The sequence below is a fragment of the Apostichopus japonicus genome, chromosome 16 (genome assembly GCF_037975245.1).
Source record: "Apostichopus japonicus isolate 1M-3 chromosome 16, ASM3797524v1, whole genome shotgun sequence".
NCBI classification, from domain to species: domain Eukaryota; kingdom Metazoa; phylum Echinodermata; class Holothuroidea; order Aspidochirotida; family Stichopodidae; genus Apostichopus; species Apostichopus japonicus.
This window is the reverse complement of record NC_092576.1, coordinates 32,795,356-32,819,066: the sequence shown is the minus strand read 5'-3', so window position 1 is coordinate 32,819,066 and position 23,711 is coordinate 32,795,356. Positions and strand designations below refer to the sequence as shown.

General features: G+C 35.6%; 1 protein-coding gene across 5 annotated transcripts in view; it reads right to left on the bottom strand.

The window, feature by feature from the left end:
• The window catches only part of LOC139982127 (uncharacterized), an 86,112-nt gene that overhangs the window by 49,333 nt on the left and 13,068 nt on the right, over positions 1-23,711 (bottom strand). For 4 of the 5 annotated variants that reach the window (XM_071994713.1, XM_071994710.1, XM_071994711.1 and 1 more), the window contains exons 4-12: positions 12,901-14,396; positions 11,604-11,896; positions 10,513-10,589; positions 10,208-10,266; positions 3,880-3,999; positions 2,490-2,698; positions 1,831-1,904; positions 1,342-1,400; positions 588-707 (exon numbers count right to left, since the gene is read on the bottom strand). In XM_071994713.1, the coding sequence (XP_071850814.1) occupies positions 588-707; positions 1,342-1,400; positions 1,831-1,904; positions 2,490-2,698; positions 3,880-3,999; positions 10,208-10,266; positions 10,513-10,589; positions 11,604-11,896; positions 12,901-14,396 (2,507 nt within the window). The remainder of the gene's footprint in view (positions 1-587; positions 708-1,341; positions 1,401-1,830; positions 1,905-2,489; positions 2,699-3,879; positions 4,000-10,207; positions 10,267-10,512; positions 10,590-11,603; positions 11,897-12,900; positions 14,397-23,711) is intronic. The other variant, XM_071994714.1, reaches the window with a different exon arrangement.

The following is a 23,711-nucleotide window of genomic DNA, read 5'->3' as shown; positions in this document are numbered from 1 at the left end:
CCTCGTAGCTTTCACCTTATGATTTCAACTTCTCAACTTCAAACTTCAACTATGTTTGAGCAGATGACCCTTTTGCCGAAACTTTCTATGAGCTGCTGCTTTTCTTTTTGTTCTATTGTAGTTTTAAGTTCTACTAAATTTCGCTGCACACGCCGTAGTTTCGACAATATATGTGAATACTGTCCACAGTTTTTAAATCGATTTTTTCACCATTACATCTATATATTATTTGATATGAGGAGATTTTATATTGACGTTTAATGACAACTATTTAGACTTTTCATCATAAAAATTACGATGCTCACGGTGCATCTACTGTAGATTAATAGCAGTATTGTCTCTGATTTAGGAGTCTGGAATAAGTTTTGAATAAGCGGTTTAGTCTAGAATGACTAACGATGTCATATTTACTCCTGAAATTAAACATTATTATCTTAGACAGTTGTAAGTCATTCATGTATTCCAAACGTTACGAAGATGATAGAACCAGCTGGAAAACATTTCCAATTAATAAAAACCCTTACTATGTCATTCTGAGAAAATTAATTTTAGTTTTTAGAATTATCCTTAACTTTGAATACACTTACATTATGTCTGTGTGCCACATGAAGGAGCTGTACAGTTGACCTCTGTTGTACCACACTATGTTTTCCATTGATAGATACAGTACTGTTCCGAATATGTTCCAACACCTGATTGTCAACAACCTTAGCATAGAATAAAATGAACGAGAGTTTAAGGTCACTAGAAGTAAAAATGATATCATTTGAAACAAAATATAGTATAAACCTGCATTACAGAAACCCACAGCGATGACTTAGCTATTCAATTGACAAGATTACAATCACTGTCTTCCATTTGGGTGAGAAGACTGCTCTACTTTGTTTGTTTTTTTATTTAAGAAAAATTAAAATATAACCAATTTAATTGCAATGGAAGTTTTTGATAACATTTTCTTTCTGTCAATGAGAGATACACAACCAGCATCAATATTTGTATTCACCTGAAATTAATCACCTTACTTTGTACAGAACGACAAGACAATGGTATCATGGTAAAACATGTAACTATAACAAAATATGGTATGATAAAAGCATTTGAAAATTCCATAAAGATTTATTAGCAATTATTTTGCAGGATAAAAATTGTCAGTCACATGCGCAAAATGGAGGGTGTTCAATTTGGTGTGGCGGTCGCCGGGCGGAGGTTCACTGTTACATTATACCTATAACTTAATATAAAATATTGTTCCATGTTTCAAGAGAGTTTTCTTGTGGTGTTGTTTATTAAAAGCAACGTTGTAGATGAAAGACAGAATTTACTGAGAAAGACAGGATATACCTCCCAGTGACCGGTTTGCAGATCCAGACGAAAGTTATTGTCAAATGGACGCCACAAAACTGAAAGATAAACACATGGAATGAAGCAAGTCATACAACATATCTATGCGTAAACTGATTATCGGCCTAGTTGAACTTCCAATGAGCACATAAACAAAAACATGTTCCATGCGCTTACAAAAAAAAAACGCAAAGGTTGAATGCTGAACTAGTCTGTGCTTCTCTTTAAATAAAAATGCTTTTAACAAAATATTCGTAACTCTTGCAGTCTTTGGGAATGAAATTGAATCCTGAGATGGAAACTGTTTTTTCAATCAATTTGCCGTTTATGTGACATAAGCTTATATTGGCATCAACCAACATAAGTTTGATAGGTGTTTACAATACATCTTATGACAAGGAAAAAAATCTTTTAAGAAAAGTGATGAAAACCATGTTATATATTTAGACATATTCAGTAAGTACTTTCTTTAGGATAACCCTATTTTACCATTAAGTGTCCGAGATAACATCCAGTTCGTGAAAGCAGATGAGAGAGAAACCGGCATAAGCCAACCCTCGAAGCTATAAAATGAAACGGAAGAAAAACGTCCATGTGTATCACACTGATGTTATAAATCATAACAGTTAACTTTTTCATACTAAATTAATGGTTTTGTTTCTCGAAGTAATATAATTTCTATTCTGGTGAAAGATGAAATATGTAGATTTACCGAAATATTCATGACCTAGTTCCTGACTATGATGTAAGGTAACTCTTTTGCCTTTTGCTTTTTTACATACAAACCTTAAAGTGCTATAATGTTTCCGATACTTGTAATCAAATTTAGCCGTAGCAAACTGAAATAGTAAAAGTATTAAGGACCAAACGTAAACAATTAACCTTAAAAATACAGCTTAACTTCTCTGGCAACGAATAGTGTTGATCGTCATTTATATGACGTATGACCAATACCGATGCTTAAAAGTAAATTAACTTATGAATGATTTATCATACATTTTTAAAGAACTTTAAAACTCAGTCCCGCAAGATAAATATTTTAGAAGTTGATTTCGCATTGACAGTTATACACAAGGCACCACGAAAAAGTATCAATTTTTCATATAGTGATGTAGCTTATTTCATCAATTATTGAGTAGTTTTCTTACCATATTTCATTAAAATGTTGACCTTTAATTACACATAGCAATATGTTAGCAATATCCTGATCTGTGATTGCATTGCAACGGTTGTTATCCACATCATGTATCTTCTGTAATGGTGGCAGTTTGGTTAGTTGTATCCCATTATTTAATATAATGGTTCCATTATCAACCGTCTTAAACGATTTGCTGAACAGTAAAGAGCATATCGGTATCTGTTAGGAAGGAAATAAAACGTTTTTTATCTTCCTTGTTGAAAGCAAACCAGCAAAGACGTTTCTTTTGCATACCCAACATGGGATCTAATTATCTTTAGCAAGATATATTTAATGATGGTTTGCTATTCAGGAGGATGGATGACGCAGACGTGCCCTACAGTAGCAATTAACTATAACCGTACTATTGTATTCATATCATCACGATCGTTTAACTGTCACAATCAGTATGTCATGGCAAATTAAACTCGAAATTTCAGCAGAGTGATGAATGCATCAATTTTTACCGCAAATCTTAATTCCAAATTGAGCTTTCTATACACAGACTATACACAATGTACATATTATAATCGATCTTAACTTTCCTTTATTATTGAAGGAGTAAACATTGAAAAAAGAAACATGAAATTGTAAGAATATTCAAGTAAAATTATAGCATAAAAATGACGACATAAACATAAGAACGGTAAAAGCCAAACAAAATCAGAAGAATGATAATATCTTTACTATTAAAGCTACTGGAAGTGAAGAGACTGAACTTATATTATTAGATTAGATTCACATTAAAATTGTTTTATAGCGAGGATTGCACTTGTTTCTCGTAACTTCGACCCTATGATTTCAACTTCTCATTTTCAAACTTCAAATATTTCCAAAAAGACCACCCTTTCACCAAAACTTTGGACAACCTGGTGCTTTTCTTATCATGTCCTTTCGTAATTTTAATTTCTGTATAAATGTTGCTGTTCACGCCGTTATTTTGACAATATATTTGAAAACTGTCCATAGTTTAAATCGATTCTTTCATAATTAAATCTCCATATTATGTTTTTAGTTTTTATATTGACGTTAAATGACACTTTTTTAGACTATCCGTCATAAAAATCATGATGCTCACGGTGCATCTACTGTATATTAATAGCAGTATTGTCTCTGATTGAAAAGTCTGGAATATGTTTTGAATAAGCGGTTTAGTCCAGAATGACCAACGATATCATTTCCGCTTCTGAAATTAAAAGTTATTATGTTAGACAGTTGTAAGTCATTCATGTATTCCAAACGTTACGAATCTGATAGAACCAGCTGGAAAACAATTCCAATTAATCAAAGCCCCTACTAAGTCAATCTGGGAAAATTAATTTTCGTTTTTAGAATGCCCTTTAACTCTTGAATACACTTACATTATGTCTGTGTGCCACATGAAGGAGCTGTACAGTTGACCTCTGTTGTAACTTGCTGTTTTCGCCATCGATAGATACAGTACTGCAACGAATATTTTCCAACACCTGAATGTCATCAACCTTAGCGTAGAACAAATATAACGAGATGAAAAAAGTCGCATGATGTAACAAATGTCGCATGATGTAACAAATATGTGCATCATATGTGCATATGTGCAAATATGTAACAAATATGTGCAACTGAATGTAACAAAAGTATGTAACAAAAGAATGTAACAAAAGTATGTAACAAAAGTCGCATGATGTAACAAATATGTGCAACTGAATTTGGTATATAAATGCAGAATCTACATCGATGACTTAGTTATTCAATTGACAGGGTACAATCATTTTCTACCCGTTAGGTGAAAAAAACATCTCTGTATTATGTTTAATTAAAAGTAAGAACAAGAGCCCAAGGGCACTGTGGTTCCTTGCTATGACAATACACATAATATTATCATAGCAAGATTGGGCTCAAATAGTCCAAGTATTTTGTGGTCCTACATGTACCCATAAAGTAACCAACACTATAGCCAATACTTTTGTGATCACAATTATGATCGGATTTTTGATCAAAAGGCACTCTTGAGATCTAAATATGGCGTTGAAAATGTAAGAAATATAAGGTCACCTACAAGCGGGTCAACAGATATGATAACATTGGTGACCTCAGATGACATGACCGTTAAGTTTGAAAATGTTCCACCACCCCATTCACAACTTGTCAACCGTGTCACAACTTTGAACTTGTATACATAACTTCACACACAAAGGTCACCCGGAGGTCAACCAATTGACATTTTTGATCGGTGGGACCTAAATAGAGCATCATTAACTGACCGTTGGTGACCTCGGATCACATGACCGTTACATTTGAAAATATTCCCCTATACCATTTGCAACTTGTCCAAAAATATCAACCGTGTCACACCTTGGTACTGGGAGTTATTGCACTAAATGTCTGAAGATTAACCTTGACCTCATATAACTTAACACACAAAGGTCACCTTGGGTCAACATGTTGACATTTTTGATCGGTGAGACGTGAATATAGCATCAAACTATAAAAATTCAGACATTTTTTTCTTTGCCCATTTTCTCCCCCCAAAATACTAGTTTTTTAACATTAATTGACCTTTGGAGACCTCGGATCACATGACCATTAAGTTTGAAAATATTCCCCTATACCATTTGCAACTTGTCCAAAAATATCAACCGTGTCACACCTCGGAACTGGGAGTTATTGCACTAAATGTCTGAAGATTAACTTTGACCTCATATAACTTAACACACAAAGGTCACCTTGGGTCAACATGTTGACATTTTTGATCGGTGAGACATGACTATAGCATCAAACTATAAAAATTCAGACATTTTTTTCTTTGCCCATTTTCTCCCTACAAAATACTAGTTTTTTAACATTAATTGACCTTTGGTGACCTCGGACCACATGACGTGTAAGTTTGAAAATTATCCCCCTATACCGTTTGCAACTTGTCCACAAATACTGTATAAACCGTGTCACACCTTGGAACTGGGAGTTATTGCATTAAATGTCTGAAAATTAACTTTGACCTCGTATAACTTCGCACACAAAGGTCACACGGGGTCAACCTATTAGTATTTATGATCAGAAGGTACTTTTGACATCTGAAAATGGCATCAAATCTGTGAAAATCCCCAAAACACATAAGGTCAACATAGGTCAAATTGAGGTCAAGGGTCACCCACATGCGGGTCCACAATTGGATTACATTGAAGCAACTCCCAACCCTAACGGACAGTTTGTTCTCAAAATGTTCTCATCGCAAAAATACTAGTTTTTTATCATTATTTGACCTCTGTTGACCTTCCATCACATTACCGTTATGTTTGGAAACGATCCCTTACCCCATTCACAGCTACTCCCAAAATATCAACCATGTCGGACCCTGTCAATGGGAATTATTGCTGTTTTCATTATATTGGTTTTTGGCATCTAACTGACCTTTGGTGACCTTTGCGGATCTTCCTCTTACTATGGTCTATCCACCCACCAAGTTTGATCATGATACATCATTTCCTTATTGAGATATCGTGTACACAAGCCAAGCGTCACATACACACACACATACAAACGCACGCCAAGTTGAACGCAAAGCAAGGAACCAAAAATATATAACTACACCAATTTCATTGCTGCAGAAGATTGTATAACATGACATTAATGTCACTGAGTGAAACACAACGGGATTAATATTTGTTGTTTATTCACCTGAATTTAATAAACTTAACCTACAGAGAATGGCAAGACAATAGGTAGCATGATAAAACAGGTAATCATAACAAAATACGGTATGCAAAAGCGTTAAGAAATTCAAGAAAATAAAATAGCAATTATTTTGTCAGGATAACAATTGTCAGTGACAGGAGCAAATGGGTGGGTGTCCAATTTGATGGGGCCTTTGGTGAGGCGTCCAAAGGTGGAATAGTCAGATGGGGGTTTTATTTTTAAATTCAAAGGTATTTATTACCAAAACCTTCATGTTAGACTTATTTAACGACATAACATATATTCTATATCATCCTAAGAATATGCACCATTTAAGTTTTACCTTTAACTGTGGTCACCAGGACCCTTACAGGTAAGCAGCATTTCACAACTCACCAACCACATCAATCATTACAACAAATGTCTGCAAAAAGCCGGTCCATAAAGGTTAATACCCTTACCAAACACAGTCGGTGAGACCTTTCTATTTATCTTTATAGACTTATTTTAATCAAACATAAAGTAAGATTCATAAATATATTATATACACCGATTGTGCTGTAGCCGATAGATTTAAAATTACAAAACATATTTGTGTATATTCTGGATTGTCTTCTGTACATGAGCTGTCAGAGTGTGACGCAGTAACAACAATCGATTTGCCAAAGTTCATTTTGTCACGTTTCCTTCCAAATGTGTTTATTTAGACCCATTGATAACAGTGACGACAATGTGGAGCATGGTAACAGCTGCTGATTTAAAAGTCTCAATGTGTGTTAGTCAAATTTAAACTTAGACCTTTCCAGCTTACTGCCCTAACAGCTCAGTAAAAATGACAACGTTTTACACAATGTTATACTAATATTCACTATTTTTATTGATTAATCTGTCCTTAAACATTTTTGAGCTGAATAAAATTGACCAATTTTTTTTAACCAGTCCGTAGATTCTACAAACTTCAATGAAAATGTGCCAACCACTCACAAAAGATCGTGCCCCAATCAAATATCTCCGTTTTGTTTACGACTGTTATGCTATCTTACTTTCACTTTCGTGGCTATCCTTATTGGGTCTCTTGAATAGTATATTTCTTTCAGTCTTACCGATGTAGCTCTAGAAATGTTGTCATTTCATTCAATTGAAATAATTAAACAGGTGTTTTCAGACGTTTCCCCCGTCGAATTGGTTAAAAATAGTGGACAATACGAGTATATATATATTAGTTACATTTGTGTCATAAGCACGCTGATATGGGCGGTCGCAGTGTTTTTACGGTGAATCGTTCGCGCCATATGGGCATAAGAAATAAATTTATTTCTTTCAATTGCGACAGCTTTTCTCCATTATTCTCACCTGGTCAGAGTACATTTTGAATAAGAAACATTGCATCTACTTCAGAATTTTGTTTTCCGGAATTCATTAGCAAACACATATTGAGACTTTAAGCTTCCCAGTCTCATCAGTCACACATCTTTTTTTTTCATATAATAAATATACGACAATCTGTAAAGAGTTTTAGACACGATCGTCATCGATTCGAAAAATAATGGGTGAAACAATTATTATAGATCGGATTCACTAATATTCATATCCGTGTAAAGTAACTTTATCTTAGCTAATTGATAGAGTACATTTTACCAATTTCGTTTTTTGGTTATATTGTTTGCTCTAAGAATCACTTGTTATTATCTAGGAGAGTAGAAATAAGTTATTTCAACCCATGATATGACGAATTTGCCCAAACTACTACAAAACAGGTACTTGACAATGATTAAATAACATGCATACCGGATTCTGCCAGACGTTACACTTGCAAGTTTGACAAATAATTGAAAATATAGGGCTGCACCTTGGTTCTATTTTTATTCTATCATCTGTTTCGTTGTTTAATTCATCCAACGTTGTCTATAAAAGAAATGGTTCCTAAAAAATCATATAAGAAACACTGTTTGTAATTAATACAAACCCAAAATGATGAGACCATCCACCGTTACGTTGGTGACTTGACATTGCCAAAAAATAAAAAAAACAATACCGTTATAATGAGAGCATCCTCGCTGAATTATGAGGTATAGCATATTTTGCATATCGGTTTTACCATCTTCTATCACCAGGTTACTAGGGTCTGATTTATGTATCTAGCCTTTCTTTGCTTACATTTTATGCCATTTTAAATTTATAACGTTATATGTAACCTTTTCAATTTGCATATTTGCTGTTGCTGAATATTTCTAGCTACCAAAAATTGTGCTCTTATGTCAGGTGGGATGCAGATATCGATTAAGACACAAAACAGAGGATACCCTTCCAAAAGTGTAATACATTCCATTCAAAATACATTGCATTGCTCAACAACTTTATAATCAACTTGATTTTTAGTCTACTCCCTATAATCTATAGAAGGAGTGATGACCACCGAACGATAGAAATTAACCAACTTTAAGTCTAACATAGATATGATGTAACTCCATGCATTACATTGTTCTATGTATAGTGTTTTTAGCGATGCTTGATTCACCTTGCGAGCTTAAAGTAATGAATAGTTACTGAATGAAGATCCTCGATGTTAACAGAGGGTGTTGTCACAGGTCCTAACATAGCCGGAGATAATAAACGTAAATAATCTGTCATTTTACAGTCCACGTTACTGGCAACATGTTTCAGAAATATTTTATATACTTTTTGTAAGTCTGTAAGATTACATTTAATAATATATTTACAGACTGAACAAAACTTATTTAATATAATATTGTGGAACTTGTTGCCAGTACTTTTCATTTCAAAATTACAGAGATGTTATTATTTAAACAGTATATGGGTTCAGTCATCTTATTGCAGTATGCACAGAAAGCACAAAATTTGTATATATGTTGCTTCTAATTCTAAACTTGCCATTGTCATAATAAGCAAAATGTTATGTAATACTACAACTCACTCACATGTTATGAGCACAATGACTTTTCATCTCATCCGCTTTGATCTCATTGCATTTGCTCCGTTCTCTAGTTTGATATATGTCCAACTTTCACTAATGATGTGAAGTGAATTGTATTGTTTGTTAATGTTTTATTGCCAATGTATGGATATTGCCTTATTTGCAAGGAATCTTAACATATTAGCATATATATATATATATATATATATATATATATATATATATATTTATATATATATATACGATGAAAGTGAGCTACAGTTGCATGAAAAACATGGATTCCATCATCAAGTCCCACAACACCAGAATAATGCGGGAAAACTTGCAACTGCAGAGATAAAGGAGCCTACCCTCTGCATGGAGAGTGCTTAGCCAATTCAATTGTGTACGAAGCCACCGTCACTTCCGGTCCCGATTCGTGGTCATACGTTGGGCTCACCGGGGGCGATTTTAAATCTAGGTACCGCAACCACACAAAGTCGTTTCGCAACAAAAAATATGAAAAGGAGACAGAACTTTCCAAGCATATCTGGGCATTGAAAAGTAAGGGGAGTGATAATACTATTGAATGGAACATATTGAAGCAATCCGACACACACCAACGCGAATCAGGAGCATGCAATCTATGCATGGAAGAGAAGCTGGCCATAGTACCGTCGAAGGACAGATGCATTTACAAAATATCAGAGCTGTTATCACGCTTTCACCATGGCAACCGTAAACACACACGACTGAAACCGAGATGGCCTTTGTTAACCAGTTCAGTTGCCTGATGATCGGTACGCAAGCCGTACCCGTGAAACCCTGAGTAGCAGTATGATGGTATTTTAGTTATGTATATTAAGTGATATATATATATATATATATATGTACTCAAAATATGAATCATTGGTTATGGTATTAGATGACGAAATAACGCCCCTAAAATCTTACCTCCCATCAAGTATTCCCTTGTTGATAAACTTGCACACACACTCAAGTGTCACTCACTCATTTCAGCAAGGAATAACAAACATGCACACATGTATATACTCAAGATATCTTCTGCATAACATTGGTTATGGATCTTAGATGATGAAATAACGCTCTCAAACCCTTACCTCCCAGTGACCATTCTGAAGATCCAAATGAAAGTCGATGTCGAATGGACGCCAACGAACTACATGAAAATATACAGAGAACGAAATACAAATTATGGTATCACAATAAATAGCTAAATACATATCGCTGCTCTATGCTGTTGAAAGTCAGTTTGTTAACATCTGAATGTTTCATCCGGAATGTATCTTAGGTATGTATACTTTACATATGTCGTACTTGATAGTTTTCAGTTGGTAAACATTACTTAATGAGATGAACAAACAAAAATGTAATCAGTTAATAATGTCCATTCCCTTTTATTTACCTCTAATATTACGAGACTTCATTATTTGTGTAATTGCCTCAGGTGTGACGGAAGCTGGCAGCTGAAGTTGACTAGACCTGAAAATGAGAAAAGATTGATTGTGATTGGTATGACTTCCAACGAACCAGTTAAATACAAACAGCCACTTGCGATATTTTGTTAGTGTGTGCAAATATGCACGTAATGAAAATTAAGACAGAATATGCTTACAAGTAATAGGATTTAAATGTTTAGCTTGAGTTGTTTTACTGTTAGACTGTGATGATGGGAAGTTAATGCATTAGCTATCCCGTGCTATCTGGCGGTAGTTCAGATCGGGCTTTAATGTCTTATTTATTTGATAGCTATTGCTAGTGATTGGCGGAGCAAAGTTTCTGTACTGCAAAATCTGTCTATCCATCAACACTATATACTGTACATCAGCTAAGACTAAGTTTTCTTTACTTGCCTGCAATATTTATAAGTAAAGTACTTGTAATTGCACATATGCTAACATTGCAAGTTACAACCATACGTCAATATTGCGGAACAAATGACATTTCTATGTGATTAAACAGTAGATTCAATGACCAAATAAATAAAGAATGTCCTTGTAAGACACAGATAGTGCCCAACAGTAGCAGAAAATATTTCATAGTGAAGCTAGCAATTGGGAAGACGATGACTTCCGCTTTGCGTGATTCATCATAGAAGTTCTTAAGATACCTAGCCTAACAGTAATAAATAAAGCTATAGACCACAAGTTATTAGTCCTTGAAGTTATAGTAACGTCATAGGCCAACTAGGAAGTTCAACATTTTCGTGAGATAATACCTCCTTTAAATTAGTAGCTTTTTGTAAATTATTAACTTAACTACTAAATGAAATCATTAAAAATAGCCACGGGTGCAACACTCAGTAAAGGAATTAATTTGATGACCAAAATATATGTGCATTATACGTATGTCTGTAGAAGCATGATCTGAACCATCCTCCATAAAATGAACGTCCTCAAATGAATGAATCAGTTGTATACGTAATTTACAATGTTTATGCGACAACCTTAAACTCTCTCCACATCCGTTAAGGTAAACGTCTTGAATTTTACTTACATCAGCTCCTTTATATGTCGACATTTCATTCCATAGCGAAACAAATTCAAAATATCCTTTTCTGTTAATGTCTCCTGATTTGCACTTTGTGCATCACCAAGTCGTCGAAATATATTTCTATAGGAAACTATTCCTGGCAATGTCTCCGTGTCACCATCCTTTGCATTACTTCCAGCTATGTGCATCTTTTCTAGAGTCGGAAGTATTGGTAAAGGTATCCTGCTGTGTAGTATAATAGTGTCACCTTCAAACTTGATGGAAGAGTACTCGAGGTGTAAACAAGATATTGGAATCTGTGACGGAGACAAGAAAGGATGCTTCAGAAGTTAAAATTTATGTACGAGATGACATTCACGTGACATTCAACATTTCATTATGTAGTTTTATGTTTACAGAAAAATAACCCAATTACTGTTTTGACCATCCCATTGGAAATTATCCGTTGCTGATAATGCGTTGGTAATGATAACTGAGGTTACATACTGTTAAAGCAGTAACTTACACGATTAAACAATTTCATCTGACATAAATGGCTTGCTGTTCCAGGTTAATTTCAATCACGTTTAACTTTTACTTAAATTCTTGAAGAACTTGGTATATATTCTTAACCGTAAAATCATTCTAAAATTCCAAAGCATTTACACGTCATGCCTTTATGTTGAAGTATATATATTCAATTTTCTCAACATCATCAGATTGATTTGGTGTCAAATAATGAACGTGAACTAGAGTTTTAGCGCAATTTGGCACATGCAGATATTTTTCTAATCAGTTTTAATATACGACAACCTTTGCAATTTTCCTGGAAAAACCGCTGTTTATTCATTAGCTAGGAAAACCATCCTACTTCTTTCAATCTATTAAATATTAAAGCGGTTTAAATCATACACTTTTCAATGACTGTCAATGGACTTGCGAATAAAGAAAAACAACATTATAAAAATAGTAAACAGTTCCTACCTTAGGTGTAGTAAAAAATAACCTAAACACTCATTGACATATATTGCATGGTTTTCAATGATCAGACTGGGTATGAGTACGACATTTGTTACATTGTTTCAGAACTTTTGAATGTATAACTACAACAAATTGACTAATTTATCAAAGTCAATTCACTGCGCTATCATTTCCATCATTAGAAAGAAAAGTTACAATACACTCGAAGCCTTTGATACAAGGTCTCTCTACAGTACGAAATGCCCATTTTTTGTTCAGATATGCAGAAAAGAAAAACTTGGTTATTTAGGTTACTCTCTTCTTTAAATTATGAGAGACTGTTTGTTATTAGCCAACTTACATCATTGTTAGATGCAATCTCCAGCAACTGTGTCGTTGATCTTTGAAGAAGAGCGCTGTCACCTCTTTTTATCTTAACGTCACGCGAGCAGAGCTCTTTAACCGAATCCATAATTTCTTTCACGTCACCAGTTTGTTCCAAGATACAGAGGATGGCAAAAGTATCCCCGCCTGGTAATCTCTTCAAATGGTTGATCAGTATCTTTCCAGCATCAGGATCCAGACCACAGGCAAATCTGAACAGGTACTGAAGATCAACTGGATCTAAGAACCTGAGCGTTTCGTTGATATCGTATGCATTCTTTAGAAGAGTGACAAGGTGGTGGGCTGCATACCATTCACAGAATAGCTTATGATAGAAACGGACCTCCGTTGTAAACAACACATTGTCTACAGTAGAATCATCGCTCACTACATCTTCTTCGACCAAAATGCCAATTAAAATATACTGGTGATAAGATTCTGGCCCGACTCTTTCACAAAATTCGGTCTTAATCCATGACAATTGTTGGTTTTCCTTGTTTAATCCTTCAAAAGCTATTTTGTCTAACTCATGATGTTCCATTGCATGAAGATAGATGACGTTGTTTCTATTGTCTTTAAATTTCTGTTTCAGATGTTCGTAAAAACATCTAAATATGTGTTTGAAGAACTGTGTGACTGACTTGAATTTCATGAAGTCTCTCTGATCATGAGCCATGTGGGCAAACATCACAAATATGAGAGGTACCTGACAAAGATCAGAAAGGATGGAGTTTTCGTAGAGCCGTTGTTTTATTTTTTCCACTGCCTCATCGTTGTTACCTACTACAGCCTTGCGGATGTACTCATCCTTAGCTTTGTCATCGAACCCGGTTAGTTTGGCTCTCTTAGTTTCTTGTCTGAGACTTTCTGGAAGATATCTTGTTGTTAAGCTGACATCAAAGTCTGCAAACAGTTCCATCTTGATAATCCTGTGTACATCATCATTATCATTGCTATCCCTGCCAGGATACTCGTCATATCCATCCAAAATAATGTGGACGGACGAGCAACTGTGAATGATCTTTGCAATCTCATGTTGTTTAACACGGGGTTCTTGGAAGAGAAGAAATGACTTAATCGCCCTAAACAGAGAATTTGTGCTTCCTAGTTGTCTTAGCCGAAGAAGAATTAGTATTTCTACATTGTTTATCGGGGAATTGGATACGTCATTGCACCAATCATAGGCCAGCTGAAGGGTTAACGTCGACTTACCATACCCGGGCTCTCCTTGTATAATGCGTCTCTTGGATTTAAACCGCAAGTCAGTATAAATACTTTTGTAAGATTCTAAACGCTCCCATGATCCTCTGGTGCCTCGCGTTAGCTCTGGGGCCAGACAAACTTCAAAGCCCCCTTCTACAAAGACCTTGTCCACACAATAAAGTCTATCTTTAACATATGGTAGCGGTTGAATCGCATCATATTGCACTTTATATGTCCTTTTGAGACCTTCTATCAGAAATATTTTCTTCTCTGAAGAAAAAAAGAAACATCGATGTGTAAATGTTCCACGTATGACTAAAATTAATAAACAATAACATTAATATGTTGTTTCAGAAAAAAAATTCATCCCAGAGACGCAAGCCCCCCAAAAAGTTTGCGTCCTGTAAAAAAAGCTTGCGTCCCGATCGAACACCAGTTGCGTTCATTGTATTTCCTACTGTTACTAGGGTAGTGTGGTATCACTGACTATACTTTGTGAATGTTATACACACTATATAGGGCAGATGGCTCAGTGCCTTAGTTAGCTTCCCTGTTTGACAGGGGCGGCCCGCCCCGCTCCTCCTTGCGCCACCCTGCGGTTTCAAACAATTTTTGCCCCCAGCGCCCTCCTTCATCCGCCCTTGTTTCCCTACTCCCCAACTCCATAGTAGCTGATCCAACATTTATCCTGGGCTCTTTGCAAACAATCATCTGTACGAAAATTACAGTAGGCCTATGTGAATAGCTTTTTACGCAATGTCGATTAAAAAACCAAACTTCAATGTTCTTAAGTACAGAAGTTTACACACGAATGTTGCTCCAAAATAAACTTTAGCACGTGGTCAATTGGACCGCGAAAAGAAATTCAACAAAACTACTGTGGTATGAATGCACATTTTACATTAGCAACTCCTAACGCAGAGAGAAGAAGCATACTGTGAGATGAAACATCCTTTTCAGGACCAGAGATGTTAGCTTCCCACAAAATTCATAGATTGTCTCAACTCATTTTCTGATCAAAACAATGATTAAAATATTACCTGATAGTCTCAGAAACAATTAAAGTGCATCTTCGTACCACCAGTGATTGTTGTCAAAATGTACATAAAAAAAATGAGACAGCAAGGCCTAACGTTATATTAAAGTGCACACATATGATAGCCTATACCACAAGCATCGTTATATCTTCACAGGGGAAAGTAACGCTGCAAGTAATTGTTATTAAACAACTTACTTTTTGTTCATTGAGCACTTCAAATGCAAGAATGTCTCCAGACAATCGGTAGGGACTATTAGCCAATCAAGTCACAGACATTTTGGTAAAGCATCATTGTCTATATTAAGCATGAAAATCTCCGTGATGGAGTTTTGGAAATCCTTAGGGCATGTACTGTACCTTGCGATTGATTGTTATGATATATTTATTTTAAAACAAATTCAATGTAGCAGTGGGAGAACTTTTTATTCTTGTCAGAAGAAGTTGTGTTTTTAAAAAATATAAAACAGAGAAGTTCATTGAAAAATGTGTTTTATTATGTGTTCCGTTGACCTAGTTTGCAGGACGCAAGCAATTTGAAGATTTTGAGTCCCTGGCCAAAGCATTGCGTCCCGGACTGCTTCGTAATAATGCTGAATAAGTCAATGGCACACATGAGAACTTGTAACACTTAAAGAGGTTATGAAATGAAAAATGTTCATGTCTTGGAATGGTTTATCTACATTACTACAACACCACCCATGCACAACTTTCCATAAATACGGCTTCAAACACCAGAAATTCGCTGTCAAAGTATCCCTAGAGACCTCTCGAGCTGCCACTCGTTAAAAAAGCAAAGCTGCCCACCGCAGTTCATCTGACGTCATCAAAGAAATCATTTCAGCCAAAGCCGACTCCCCGCTGTTTACCGATACGGCGTTATACAGTTTACTACGTATGTAACCACAACACTCTTCTCATCAATTGAAAATGTCTTCTCCCAAATCTTCCGATTCCGAGGAAATAGGACTTCACCTCTCAGGACATTCGTAAGCTTTGACAAAATTATTTTCTTGCGGAAGAAGAGGAGGAAATAGTTTTCGAGGGTGATGAAGATAATATCAGTGTTTTTCCTATCAATTGAGCCCCTTGCAGAAGAATTGTAAAACGATCCCGATGGCCGAGACGCGTCGCTGCCGATCGAAGTCCCCGAGCAGAACGGTTGGATGACCCTGAACCGAAACTGGTCGGTTGAGCATAAACAAAACCACCCTTATTAAGACCATTATATGATTTAAATTATCTCGAATGTCGATGATCCTGCTACTGAACTTCGTAGCGAAGCTTCTAGAATTTTGTGTCTTACAGTGGAAGGAAAATGTGACATTCTGTACAGTGCAACCCTATATAGTACTACTGTAGTAGTGGTAACATGGGGTCTAGACCTAACTAATAGACGTTGTATAACCAGGGTTAGAGTAGCAGCTCCCTGGTATAACAAGCTAGCCTGTGTAATTGTATCATCCAACTGTTACGTAAAATCACAACACAACGCTAGTTTTACCACCCAAAAAAACTTGCAGATCTAGTATTGATTGTTCTTAAACCAACTGGCTTTAAGTTTTGTGCAAAATATTAGGTAACCCCAAAAAAAAATCGTCATTTGCTGTATCAAGGAGGCCTAGGCTATGGTTATAACAAGTAATTTGGCAACAGTATAGGCCTACAGGCAATCGTAACGTTGTGTATGTGTAGTGTTTTGAGCGAGTTGTGTTCAAATTCTTTGATTTCTGACATCTTTTGGAAAAGCTTGCAGTAGAAATCCGTCTTTACTTGTGGTGGAGCAACCTGATACCACATATCGGCTCGGCATATATAACCAGTGTAGGACTTTCACGGTCGTCCGGTCGTCCGTGACGACTAGAAATTACGTGGGACTACCAAATCTTTCAAAATGTTGTGTGCTTGGTAGTCCTTCGGACGACCCAAAAAAAATGAAGGCTTTGAAGAATTATTGAGCCTAAATTATATTTCATTAAAAACGAAAGTCAATTTAATTAAATAGTTTCTGAATAACACCCAAACCAAACATGAATTTAAAAACATGCGCGAAATATTAACTTTACAACATCGTTAGAAAAAATCTGTTCACTAATAAGTCACCTAACGTTAGTCTCTAATGATGTACCCAGAAAACAAATGAGACTTGTGGCTAAATGTCGGTGCAATGCATTTTGTACGGTGTTGTAACAACAGTCGATCAGACACTGACAGTCTATAGGCCGAGTGAAAATGCATTGCTGGACAATGGGGGAAATCTAACCTATACTGCTGAATTTGTGACGCAGTTATAAGATATCCATGGAATACTTTCAGTATTGCTGTTATCTTCGACCACATGGTTGCCTAACAGCACACTAAGTCAATTGGGGAATCTAGCCTATACCGCTAAATTTGTGACGCAGTTATAAGGTATCCATGGAATACAGTAATGTTATTAGCGAAAAAATACTGACAACTTTATTAACTTAAATTGTAATGTCATGAAACGGAAACTGATGAAAATTTAAAATGACAAGTTAGAGAAGCTATATTACGTGATAAAATGAAAAGAGATTAAATCTGTTTTATAATCTTTAAAAAGTTACAACAAAACTGTCGATATTATGAAACAAACTATTTTCGGCAAAGCCCCGTTTCTAGACTGCCTTACAATGAACAGCGTGCACTATACGTACATCAGTTTACAACTGCAGTGTTTACCCTTAACTTTTTTGGAACGTTTCCAAAAAACTTTTCATGGAGTAAACTATTTTGGCTCCACTCTAGAATTAATTAGGTAAGTCAGTAAAGGATCGGTAAAGTTATGCGAAATATTATCTTAGACGTTCAAGAAAAGTAGGTAAATATCCCCGTAACATTAAGGTTGGTTAAACACACCTTAAGCCAACCGACTCCTCCGCATGAACAAAACAATCTACTCCCCATGATACACGAGGCACAGTCTATAACATACGGTCATTTTCACAATCAGTGGTGTAACTTTTGTACACTCAGGGCCAAAATTTCAAACACCATATATATTAAAATTTTTACTAACATCACATGTTAAAGGGTTCAAATTTTTGTAACTTCAACTTTTCGGAGCTTAAACATATACGTTTATGGGTGTAATTTTTCGGTGACTGTATGACTCTAGGAAACTTTAAGCAAAAAGATATATTTTTAAGCAACCATATTTACACAGTCTTAAAACAGTACTCTGTTTCAAGTAAACTTTAAAATGCTTATCATTATATGTTACTTAAAAATGAAAAGGATTTGGCAGAAATTTTTTATTACTATTGCAGATATTTCCATGTTAACTGAAAATTTATTGGAAATCAAGGATTGTTTTTCTTAATTTTAACTTTAAACTATTTAATAAAAAGATAAGGCCAAGTCAAACACCCTAAATAATGTCTCCTCACAGAGGGCTAATATCCAATCCAAGTTGCACAAAAATCCATGCAGTTTTGCAAAAGTTGGAATTTTCCCACTTACGCGTTTCGGAGGTGACGTTAACATTTTACATGTGTTTCGGAGGTGACAAAAATGTTTACAAGTTGTTGTAAAGGCTTTTTTGCTAATTAACAAATAATTAAACACTTAAACTCAATGAATATTCATAACATCTTTAATCAAACACTGATTTAAATAAAAATTATCTCTGCCAAGTAGCAGAGAATGTATGTCAACTACCTGTACAACTAGTGAAACAAGTGAAAGAATACAGAACACAGAATACAATAGTTTTATGTTATAAAAAATAGGTAAATGTCAGGTAAAGCAAATAAGGGCATTTAAAAAGCAATTGAAAACATTGGGCTGAAGTCTCTTACTGTGGCACTCATATTGCAAATGATTATCTCACATACAACATATTGTATATACCTTCAGTCTCTTTTGTTTCGGAGGTGACGCTAAACGTTTACACAACCCAGAAGGCTTGATTCATGCTAAAACACACAGAACTTACCTTGGAAAGTATGAAAAACATTAGAAGGATATGTTGATAATATTTTAATGACATTCATGATACTAGTGCTGTGACTGCTTTTGCTGCCATTCATGATAACTTGGAGACAATACTGTATCCATTCAAAATCATTTGGTTAAATTCACACTGTTTTGGCTAATTGCATATGAAATATTATACCACAAAGAAATGATTAACATTGCGTAGCCATTAGCCATTCTGACTGCTAGTTACAGTACATGTTGGTTACACTTTTGGCAGTGAAACTGACTGTCACATTCCTGTAACCTTTTACAAATTTGAAGAGGACATTCAGTCAATTATTCTGGAAAAAACACTTCATTAACATGACCTAACCACATTCTATCAAAGTGTTAGTGAAAAGTTAGGTAAACACTTGTCAAAAACTGCATAAATGATGGGCTAAAATCATTTAACAGCAGCTTGGCCTTGTTCACATTTAAGAATGCACCCGTACTTCAAGTCCTCAAGGGAAATTAATTCCCTTAGTGTGAACACTCCTTTACTCATTCTTCAAGTCGGCATGCAGTCTTAAGAATTTATCCTGCATTCTCAGTAAATGTGATGTGAATGGTAGGAGACTTAATGGTGACCCGAGATTTCCGATATATCGAGTTGCTATTGGGCGGGTAGTACGTACATGTATGTGTTTGTCAGAGGTTGCCCTTCTTAACAGAAACACTACCAAACCATGCTATTCGTGAACCCATTTCATTTTCTTTGAACCAATTTGACCAACACTGCAGAAAAGATGCGGTAACGGTTGTGAGACAAAAACAAACTAAATGACAGTCCACTTAAATCTACTGTTATAACCTTAAATTCATTGTACGCCGTACTGACAGATTTTTGAAGAGGCCAAACTCTGTAATTTGATGGTTATTTCAAAACGGATGATTTTGGGTTCGGTTGCTATGGAAGTTAGTAAAAGGCTAAACCGTTACGTCTGGCCTGGCCTATAATGAAGTTGCACTTACTAGCTTACTGTATACAGATACAGTAGACCTTAACATTAAATGCCTTTGATGTTAGATTAGCCTCAAATGCAACATCAAGCAGTAAAACACTGACTAGCAAGATCGTTTGCTCATCCACTGAAGGGTTTGGAAGAAATTCAAATCTGGGTTAAAATGTTATGGTAATGCCAGTACGGAGTTGTTTGAATACAGTTAACTGTTTATGTGCGATGATTGTACGTTGCCGTGCAGTGGTGTACGGAGTAGTATGGTACTAGTACAGAACATAAGACAATGGCAAAGCACAGGGGGGGAATGTAAACAGCTGATATGACCTTTATACGCCTGCGCAGTATATTAATCTCGCAAACAGACGAAACTTACTCGTTCTGAAATGTGAATGCTTCTTGTTCTTTACTAGTTTATCCTCCTTGCGGACTTAATATCAATAATCGCCCAGGTTGCATTCTTAAATGTGAACAAGGCCTAAGAGACCATCTGGAGCAACAATCTAGAGTTAAATGAGTTTTCACTCTATAAAGGTTAGTTGTTTGTAATTGGTTGTTAAAGGCATTGAAGACTCTCCCCAAACCGTGTGCGGCCATCTGAAAAATGTAACTTTCTGTTCCTTGCAAGTCGGACGTTTTGTTCGTGTCGCTACAAAATGCAGACAGTAATGAAACGTGATAACTTGTTATCTTTAGCTGGACCTGAGATGTCCATCGCTGTATCGTTTGTACAATGTGCTGTGCTGTAGCTGTACTGACTATACACTAGTGTCTATTAACGATGGTAGCAAGCTGTGTGTGCATTTTCTGGGATCAATGGTGGTGTCTAACACTTCTGTTACACCTCATCGAAACTAGGTCAGATTACCAGCATCAGACGTTTCCTTTTGCACCAGTCTTCACTCTTCACACTCTTTAAGAAAAGGGAGGGGAATTCCCTATTCAAATTTTATGTATTTTTGGGAAATCTCTTTTCAGACAATGTGCTGTGATAACAACAGCTCATTAAAGAAGCAATAAGATTCTTTCTTTTTGCTTCAAATGTTACAGCAGCAGGTCTACATATTGTGAACAAATATTCTGAACTTTTGTAGGATATTTACCTGGACCAAATAGTAGAGCCCTCCGTGGTTATAGTGGGAATCATGCAAATTAATGTGTATACTGGTACAGGTCAACATGGTGCAAAATTAAACCTGTGAACATGTACTCAACAGCACTGTAGAACTCACAGAAGGTAACATATAACTGCAGCACAAGTGTATGCACTAGTAGAATATTTCAGAAATATGCTCAAACAAAGGGATAGTTCAGTATATTACATGTAAACAATCAATGTCACCTCCGAAACGATAGCAAAGACCACAGGCAGATTGAGCTAATATCTGATAAATTTGTCCCATGTTAATAAAGTTTTAAAAACTGCATGTTTGGTGATTGTGATCTTTTATGGACAGCACTTCATTGCTAATCGATCATTTCATTCAAGTTTATTAATAGCACTAATGTAAGCAATGGTACGCTATCTCTTGTCCAGAAAGGGGAAAAAGTGGCAGAAAAACACATATTTGTAATTTATTCATCAACTGTGCATGTGAGAGTTTCATTAATACTTTGTTCAGTTTGTTACAGTGTTTTCTAAGGTAGATCAAGTCATCCATTAGCATATGATGGTACACAAACAGCAGAAATGTAAAAAATGTAGTGTTAACAATATTGTGTCACCTCCGAAACATTAATTTACAGTTTAATTCAAATTTAACATAATTAATAAAGGACCTTTTAAAAGATATTATCATACTGGTTGCTACACCTCTACAGAATTACTGTAATATGAGTTTTAGCCAAGGAAGATGTTTATTGGATCAGTAGAGATCAAATTTCCAACTAACCTGTTTTGGAGGTGACAAGGTGTTTCGGAGGTGACGCATGTTAACGGAAAGTTAAGAATCTCCCAGAAATTAAAACGATTGGTGATGTTGTCACAACTTTTACTCAAATATTACGTTAGGGGGTGAGGTATAGTTTAATAAGTTCAAAATGGCTATACTATTGTTTACATAAATCTTGGACTGAAGAATGCTTTGTTTCGGAGGTGACGGAAAAGTTAACGGAAAAGTTAACATTAAATTTGAAATTAACACAATTTTTTTAAGAATTCCAAATGAAAAATATTTTTTGGCCCAGATATTAGACACATTAGTTATTGTAATAATGCAACCTTACTTAACAAAATTTACACTGCTTAACTAGAACTTAGTTGCAGTCAAACTTAGGTACCAATTGTTAACGGAAAATGTCACCTCCGAAACGGCAAAATCTAGCCACCGTTCCTTGGAGAAGGAAAGGAAGGAAACCTGGGGAACACAATTGCATTTTAGTTTGGACACTTGTTGATAATATCAACCAAATAAGAACTGGAAAATACCTTCCACCAATAAGTACAGGCTCTGACAAAAACAGGGTAGTTGAGAGTGAACGGCTGAACTAGCATATTTTAAGCATATTTATGGCCACCAAATCAACCTGAAGAAACCGAGAAAGTTCGTTAAGCTACCCAAGGTAGACCTCACTTAGGATGGTCAAATGGCAAAAAATCTAAGAATTCTGGTATTTGGTCACTGAGTTACAAAGCAATAAGTGCCAATATTGGAAGTTACACCACTGATTGTGAAAATGACCATACAGACATAGCACGATATCAAGGCCCAATGGCTAAAGTATGGCCATCTTTATGAAAGTAAACCTTTTAATCCCATGTTTTAGGCCACTTGGTATGATTAACTAAATGCTAAATATTGTTCCCATGTCCTTGTGGAAAACATCAACTTCGCAAAATACAATTAGTTGTGTTTTTGTTGTTACGTGAGATCCGAAACCGACGAAGTGGTTAGGCTATATACCATACACTTAACTATGGTAGGATATTAATTTTTTCTTTTTTTGTGTGGAAATTCTAGAAAATACTTTCTTTTCTCCGCGCTTGACACCAGGATGTGGTCTGATGGTTTGTTCATAAATGAACTAGAGCCTTGTTTACATGACATTAGTTGCATTTAGCACGATATGCCAGTTTCGCGTGAATTTTCGAAGGTATTTTGCTCTATCTTTTGAAAGTTTGAATGGTGTACCAACTTACTGTTCGCGGTACACAATTGGTAATTTCTCTACTGATTTTCAGAGAAAACCTCTCTGAAACTAACTCATCATACAGTTCAATAGTCTATCGTAAGCCAACTAATACAAATGTAATTCTCAATTTCCATGCCATTTGTCCATGGGTTTGGAAGATCGGCTTAATTAATTGTTTCCTTAATAGGGCATTTGTTGTGTGCAGCAATTGGTCCTTATTCCATACAGAGGTCTCCAAATTAAAAGAGATTTTATACCATAATGGTTATCCCAGCAGGATTTTGGAAGAGTGTGTATACAAATTCCTCAATAAGAAACTTAGTTCTGAAGTGGATAATCAGGATAAGGATGATGACAGTAAGTACATGATTACCATTCCATTCATAGGTCACCCTTCACTAAATTTCAAGAGATCCTTAACTAAACATTTTAGAGGCGTTAACAAGAAGTGTATTATAGTTTTCAAAACGTTTA